The sequence below is a fragment of the Malus domestica genome, chromosome 12 (genome assembly GCF_042453785.1).
Source record: "Malus domestica chromosome 12, GDT2T_hap1".
Lineage (NCBI taxonomy): Eukaryota > Viridiplantae > Streptophyta > Magnoliopsida > Rosales > Rosaceae > Malus > Malus domestica.
In genome coordinates, this window is record NC_091672.1 from 9,147,969 (window position 1) to 9,156,231 (window position 8,263).

The window sequence follows — 8,263 nt, forward strand, 5'->3', positions numbered from 1 at the left end:
TGTGTGTTTGTTTGTGTCTTAGGGTACCTTCCAACACAATGATGAGGATTCGGTTTGTAATTGCATGATTGTTAAAGAGAGTTATAAACATGGATGAAAGTTTGATTTACTCTTTGGTTTATGCTTGGTTGTGGTTATAACTTATGACTTCACATGTAATCATAAAGAAAAAAATCAGTTTTTGTAACATGCTTGAAGGAAGGAACTCAAACAAACGCTACAACCTTGTGAGACTTGAGCCTAAATGTTTATTTGGAGAGTTAAAATATGTGCATTCTTGTTTTCTAAAGTCGTTGCATGATCTCATTATTCTTTGCTTGGTTACTACTTAGAAGGCGTTTCATCATTTAGTTCCAAACACTAGAACTCATGCCAATGTCATTCAAAACATGTTATTGAATTGCATAACACATATTCAAGATGAAGTTGTTTAGTAGTACCACCATAGCCAAAAAGCCTTCATTCCATGCATTTGTTTTTGTAGGTTTAACCCCGTTGAGCCTTGTTTAGCCTATGTTGTTTGTTAACCCACATTATCCTTACCTAGCCTAGATTAGGACCATCCATACCTTTGTTCTTGAAGCATAGTAATAAATGACTCAAAATGAATTCCTTTTGGTCATTATTGACAGAAAATAAGTGTGGGGGAAGTGAGTTTTGTTGTGGGTGTGCCAAAGTCTTGAATGAGGCATGAAAAAGAAAAAAAAAATGAAATTCGTGGAAAAAGAAAAAGAAAAAGAAAAAATGTGAAAAGTATGAAAAAAGAGTTGAAAAGATGTGAAAAAGAGTTCTAAAAGTGTTGATTGTTGAAGAAAGGGTCCAAAAAGTTGCATTTGACCCTAAATATGCATGCGTATTCCCCTTTGTGTTTAAAGTTGTTTTCTGCACTCTAAAGTGAATTCTAAGTGTCAATTTCATTGCTTTGCTTACTATTGTTTTAAGAACGTTTGTTTATCCTTTACCCTTCTTTGTTAGCCAATACCCCAAGCCCCGTTACAACCCTTTACTTTAATCTTGAGTGTTATGTGTTTCAATTTGTGGAGTTTAACATTGGTATGAGCATATGGTGTCGCTGGTTCTCGCATCTAAGTAGTAGCATTCCATTCATGAGATCATATTTAAACATGTTGTTAACTCCGGAAAGTGCTTCCTTTGTCATACATATATGTGAGCATTCGTTTTCATATTTACATCAATCTTCTCACATATAACTAGTATAGGGTGTGTAGTCAGAAATTCTGTGTGAAAATTGAGTGCATATCTAGTAAGGAATTGAGCAAATTCTCTAAGGCATGTTACTACATTCAAAACATCGTTTTAATTGGTTATTTGTGAACTAATAAGTAGTGACTATGATTAAGTATGTGCTTAAGCGTAAAGATGGCTAAAATCTGTGGGAATGATGATTTTTAACATGTCATGTGCATTGGAAATCCCTGAGGCGATTGTTGGAAGGTTTAGGTTGTGTTTTACTCGTTTTGTTTCGTTTATTTACTTTGTTTCGTTTTGTTTTGCTCGAGGACTAGCAAAAGCTAAGTGTGGGGGAATTTGATAGGAGCATATTTATGCGCCTTAGTTAGTTAGTTCTTATGCATTTATGTTGTGTTTTCTTAGTTAAATTAGTCTTTTAAGCTATTTTCATGTGTTTTCAGGTTTTAGAGACAAAGTGAGCAAAAGGAAGCAATTTGGAGCATTTTGGAGCAAAATTGGGCTAGAATGGAGTTCATGCATATGTAGCACAAGGGATGGACGAATTTGAAGGATTGATGAAGCTAGGAATGGGTTTTGAAGTTGAAGAATTGAAGATACAAAGTTTCCTAGTTGAAGTAGGAAAGGGCTTAAATGAAGGATTCCTAAATAAAGAAGGATTCCTAATCAATGTAGGAGTCCTAATTGAAGATGGATTCCTAGACGAATGAAGTTTCCTACTCAAGCAAGTATTCCTACATGAAGAAGAAGAATTAAAGCCAAAGAATCAACTCAAGAGAAGGATCTTATCCAAAACCTCATCCATAACCTTATCTTAGCTTATCTTATCCAAACAAACCTTATCCTATCTTATCTTATCCTAATCCTAAATTATCCACATTCCAGCCACTTAGGAGGGTTTCTAACTAGATTAGGATGCTTAAAATGGGATTTCTAGAAGACCTAATCCTTTCCTACAAAGGTGCCACACCTTATCCCTTGTTTTTTCTAGAAATCAGCCACAAAACAACCTTTCTAGAAGGCCTTATCCCTTGTCCTACAAAAGTGACGCCCCAAACCTTTCTAGAACTTCTAGAAACCTGATTATTCCTTTCCCCCTTGGTTTCTAAAAGCCTTAACCTTTTCCTTCAAGGATTGTGTGTTATTATCCTATACAAATTAGGCTTTTAAATCCTTTTCCTTTGCTACATAGGGGCTGCGAATTTCAGCCTATAAATACCATCCCTTGCTGCACAAATCATTCACCATCCTCTACCATATTTTCACTACACCATTCACCCAAACATACCTTGTGTGCCGTGAGTTTGCAAGGAGAAGAAGGAAGACAACTTGGAGCCGTGCATGCCATTCAAGGAGCTTGGATTGTGGAGCGTTTCTAGGTGTTTTCTATCTTTGTTTTAATGTTTAAATTTATTTATCTTTGTTTATTTGCGAGTATGAGGAACTAAACCCCCCTTGGCTAGGGGGGGATTCGAAACCATGATTATGCTTGCTATATGATTTGATTACTTCTAATTGCGTTTCATAAGTTGTGATTTCAATTTGCTTATCTATGTGAATTAAAACTTATTCTTGTATGTTGATTGAGGGTCGACACTTAGTTTGCATGCATGAATTTGATGCTAGGATATAAGGGAATTTCACCTAATCGTTATGAACTTATATTCACAAGTAGTAAAGGTTGTTGATCACAATCGTGTTAAGTAAATTCTTGGCATAAGTTTCATGCAATCATAGTAACAAGTGCTTCGTCAATGCTTATGGTTTTCATAGAACTTAATGATTCTTGCTTGTATCTCTATTATGCAATCATGTAGGGGACTTGTGGGGAATGCTTTGGGTTGTCGTATGCAATCATCCAATTCAATAACATTAGGAAAATCTGAAGGTTAATTTAAGCGGACCTAATTAACTTGGGGCGTTGGGAATTCATGGTTAATTGAAAAGCAATTAGAGATCGTTTTATATGCAAGTGTGACATGTGTGGAGATGAACCCCTTAGCTAGCCTTCCATCCATCCATTTAAACCAAATTCGTTTTACAATCTGTTCTAATTTACAAAGTTTGTTTTGTTTTTAAATTCGTCCAAAACCAATCCCCCTTTGTTTTAAAGTGTCAAATTAGTTAGTAAGTGTTTTACTTTGTGTTTTTAAGTGTTTTGATTCAAGTTAAAACCCAAATTCGTCCAATTTGGTGCTTAGTGTCCAAAACTGCCCAGATTGTGTTTTTAAGGCAGTTTTGAGTGTTTTGGTGCTGTTTTGAGTCTTTTGGTTTGTTTTGGTGTTTTAAAGTTTAGTTTTGCATTCTTTGAGTCTAGTTTAGTGTTTTAAACTTGTTTTTACATATTTGAGTCAGTTTTCAAGTGATTTTGCAATCCCTCCTAATCCCCGGTTTAGAACGATCCCTACTTACATACTTGCTACAATTGATAAAAAGAGGGTTAATTTGAGTGTCAACATAATTTTCACATCACACGCTAATCGAGTCTGTGGATCCCCTTGAGGATGTGGGGTTTCACATCCTTACAGAGATGTTGGACCAGACTTTCGATCGGAGGCCAGGGACATATTGTCGAGGGATGGGAAATGCCAGGCGGTGGGAGAGTGAAGCCTCTTCATCTTCACAGTCAAAGGGCGAGGTTACAACTTTGACGCAGGAAATCACTGGCCTGAGGAGTGAGCTCACATCGTACAAGACTCAGATGTCATTGATTGTACAAGCCCTCAGTTCCTCCGGGATCTATCTCCCCAATTTTTTTGTACCACCACCGTCATAGCCCTTCCACCTCGAGCATACATAGCAATCAAACCCGTTGACCTCTGACCCTATCCCCAACCCCACCCTTTTCCAGCAGCAAGATTACCAAGCACCTCCGAACAACTTGCCCATAGATTATGTCTCATTTTTTTTTGTAGTTTTTTTTCCAGCTTTCTTTTTAAACTTTGTATTTGTACGTATATTTTTTATTTATATTATAAATAAATTGTTTTTCTATTCATTAATTTGTTTTTTTTGTCAATTGTATGAAATATATTTTTTAATAGTATTCCATTTATTCTATTTATTAAATTATTTTTTTAATTAAAAATTACACTTGCACTACGAAGATATGTCGTCGTGCAAAACCACGCGCATCTGATATGTTTTATCGCTCAAACATTTTCGAGAAATTTCTCATCACAAAGCACACTTGTACCCTCTTATATTGTGCGACAAAAACCTTTGTCCATATACCTTTCTTGCGATGAGCAGTAAAGCGTCGCGCAATCATTTAGCTAGATGACGAATGTGCACTCTTTGTCGCGCAAGGTCTTTCTTCGCGACCTTTGCGCGACAAATTCACGATTTCTACGTTGCCATAGGCTTTGTGCGACCTGGAAATGCTTTGTTCGACAAATACTCCCTCGTCGTGCAAAGTGTTTAATTTTGTAGTGTTTATACAAACTGACATGACCTTATAAGAACAATCCCTACTATTTGTGCATCAGGCTTCTTGGAATCCAACTTGATCGTTTAAGAAAATTTGAAAGGGTACTTGGACGTGTGTATAAATCAGACAGCATGATCAATGTAGATTTTATATATACAACAATTTAATTCATCTTTCTTGTCTCTAAAATGTGGATTATTCTTTTGTTTTGAAATAAAGAGTTTGATGTGGGGTTAATTTATGATTGTGGGGTGTACGTGAATGTGAGGTGTGAGTGTCACATCGTAGTCTCAGCTCCGCTGTAGCATTATATTGTCCATTTTGGGCCCCGACCACTCCTTCACGGTTTTGTTTCTGGGAACTCACACGAGAACTTCCCAGTGGGTCACCCATCTTAGGATTGCTCTCGCCCGCACTCGCTTAACTTTGGAGTTCTGATGGAACTCGAAGCCAATGAGTTCCCAAAATGCCTCGTGCTATATAAAGGTGGGCATGTATATATAAGGCACATCACCCCCTCTCCATTGGTCGATGTGGGGTGTTACAATCCACCCCCCTTAGGGGCCCGACGTCCTCGTCTCGTCAGCACACTCGCACCACACAGCAGAGTGGCTTTGATACCATTCTATAACATCCTAGTCTCGGCTCCTCCGTAGCACGATATTGTTCGCTTTAGGTCCCGACCACGCACTCACGATTTTATTTCTAGGAACTCATACGAGAACTTCCCAGTGGGTCACCCATCCTAGGATTGCTCTCGCCCGAACTCGCTTAACTTCGGAGTTCCGATGGAACCCGAAGCCAATGAGTTCCCAAAAAGCCTCGTGCTATATGGAGGTGGGCATGTACATATAAGGCACATCACTCCCTCTTTGTTGGTCGATGTGGGATGTTACAGTGAGGGTAGTATTGGAAAATACTAGGGTGTGTTATTTTAATTTTAAAAGTAAATGTGAGGTGTATTAAGTATGTGGGTGCAGTCAATAAAGTATGAGGTATTAGTAAAATAACACATCTACTTATAAGTTTTAGTAATCACATTTTTAGTACTACAGTCTGGTGGTATTCATCTTTACTTATAAATTAGATGTCTTAGGTTCAATTCTCGCCAAATGTGAATTGGAGCCTCGTTATTGCTAGCCCATTGTGAGACTAAGCCCACTCTTTGTCCCCTTTAGCGTAGATAATATTGTTTGTTCAAAAAACAAAAAACTATAACTATAACTATATATATAAATATATATATATATATATATATATATATATATATATATATTAGATAATGGATATATATTGCATTAAAAACTAATAAAGGAAGTAAGACATTGCATAACATTCCAAGAAACGATAGCAAAAATTCATTAAAGTACATTATATACATGAATTGAACAATTCACGTTGGGAAATAGAAAAAAAAAATTGTGGGGAAGAAACCTAATGACGCCATACACCACTAGAGAATTTTATCAATGTGTTTTCTTCCCTTATTTTATTAAACTTTAAAGTAACATTGCAATTCAAGGATTACGAAATCCCAACATCATCTCCACCGTTGCCACTTCCGAACAGTTATGGAAACTGCTTTGTACAGCTCCAGCAGCCTTCTCCATTGCTAGCTTCCTTTTTGCCCATTCCAAATACTTAAAGAGATACTCTCGACGGTCCTCTCCATGCTCTGGAACTCTCATGTTAAATTCTCCTCCACCATCAGATGGTGGAACGTTAACTTCTGGCTCCATAGTTTTGATCCGTTTCTGAATCTCTTTCATCTTCTCCTCCGTAAACAAAAGCAAATTGGTTAGCTCTCTATCTTCAAATGTATGAAATGGCTTACCATTTTGAGTGATCTGGTGCATGATATCATTCACCTCCACATCAAAGTTCTCTCTTTGAATCCTGTTGATTCGATCTTTAAGTTTGGTTACCTTCTCCTTGAGGTAAGTTTCCTGGTCCGTCATCTTCGCCAACCGCGCGGGAAATGGTATGCTTTGGTACCTTGCAATTAGTTGTTGGAGTAATGGGGGCTCAGGCCATGTACTAGGCTCACCAGTGGCCGGGTCATAGACAATGGTGAAGCCACCCACATCACATAAGGTGGTTATTTCACGCATTTTTTTAAAAAAGCTTTCTCTACTTCTTTTGGAGGTGGCTTTCCGAGCATTATCGTTCACTATCCAAGCAAGTTTCACTTTGCTCCTGGGCATGATTGATAATGCTCCTCCTATATATTCACCTTTTTCCCACTTCAACTCATATGCTTCATGTTCCACCCACCCAAGGCTATTTATAGCACAAAGGGACAACTAATAGGGTTGTCTAGGGTGTAGGGTTAATTTGGTCATTACCATTTTGATGCAAAAAAAATAATTGATTTAATTTTGAAGTGGTCTTTTCTTAAAAAAAAAGAGAAATTTATTTAATTTTCTGGAAACAACATCAATGAAGGTTAATTCGATCACCGTTTCATATTTTATGTTTAAATGTGTCAGATGAAATAACGACAAACCTCAACGCATAACGATCGTCAAATAATAATGCTTACTGTTATATCAAATAAGCAGACGAGGCAGAGCTAATGTGCTTCTCTTTAGACCCGAACCCCTTCTTTTTAGTTTAGGTTAATTTAAATACAAATATCACTTGCATAAAAAAAAAACATTATACAAAATAATGATTTTGAATTCGAAGGGATGAAATGACCATTTAGTACATATAAATATAGATAAGATTATTTTAAAAAGTAAAAACCACATAGATGGAAATTTCTCTCTCTCTCTACATCTTCTTAAGTAAAGGATTATTTCCTTATAACATATCATCATTATGTTATTGCATTATATTTTAGTTTTTCCTTATAAAATATTACCATTCATGTATTTGTAGGTCAGATATTCATTGTATTTTAGCGTTTCCTTTTATCGTATTACCATTTTAGTCATCACACCCTGGTTCCTTAATATTATTTCCATTCATGCCATATTAGTCAAACATTCGTTGTATTTTATTTTTTTTCTTCTTATTTTAGTTAGGAAGTAAATATTATACACAATTTAAAAAGGAAAATCCCCAACGATGATGAAGTGTAATATAACGTTGTAGAATAATTAGTAATACCGCCCTGATGGTGTATATAATCGTACAAAACATAATTGTGATAGAGATATAAGTGAGCATCTCAGCCCCTCAAAGCTAAGTATTTCCCCATAAATCGTTTTGGACGGCTGAGATTGGCTCTTGCCCCTCAGCTTGCTGACGTCCACCGCAAGAAAGTGGATTTTAGTCACAACATCACAATGTGAAATTTTTTGTAACTACATGTATATTAGTCACTTCTCGTTACTAATGTTATTTCATTTCAATAATGTGTTTGTGACTTAACTTAAATAATTGTAAAAATTATTAATAAAATTAGGATAAATTACATAAAACTACCTCAACTATTGGGTCAGTCACAATTTCATACCCCATCTTTAAAAAAATTCAATGGCATACCTCATCTACGAATTTGTTACAATTTCATACATTCCGTCAATTTGTCTGTCAAATCTCCATTAAGTAGTGACGTGGCTTGAGACGAGACCCACTCTCTATTAAAAAATTAATTAAATATTAAAAACAAAAAAA

The 8,263-nt window shown here is 36.2% G+C and overlaps 1 protein-coding gene across 1 annotated transcript; it reads right to left on the reverse strand.

Moving 5' to 3' along the window:
• Nucleotides 1–6,156: 6,156 nt before the first annotated feature.
• Nucleotides 6,157–6,750, reverse strand: LOC103413617 (MADS-box transcription factor PHERES 2-like). Its single transcript, XM_008352074.1, has one exon. It carries the CDS (start codon nt 6,748–6,750, stop codon nt 6,157–6,159), a length of 594 nt encoding a protein of 197 aa, XP_008350296.1.
• Between the last annotated feature and the right edge of the window lie 1,513 nt (nt 6,751–8,263).

Bases quoted from the DNA above. Each gene is read 5' to 3' on its own strand.
- LOC103413617 (XM_008352074.1), bottom strand. From the start codon at position 6,750: ATGCGTGAAATAACCACCTTATGTGATGTGGGTGGCTTCACCATTGTC.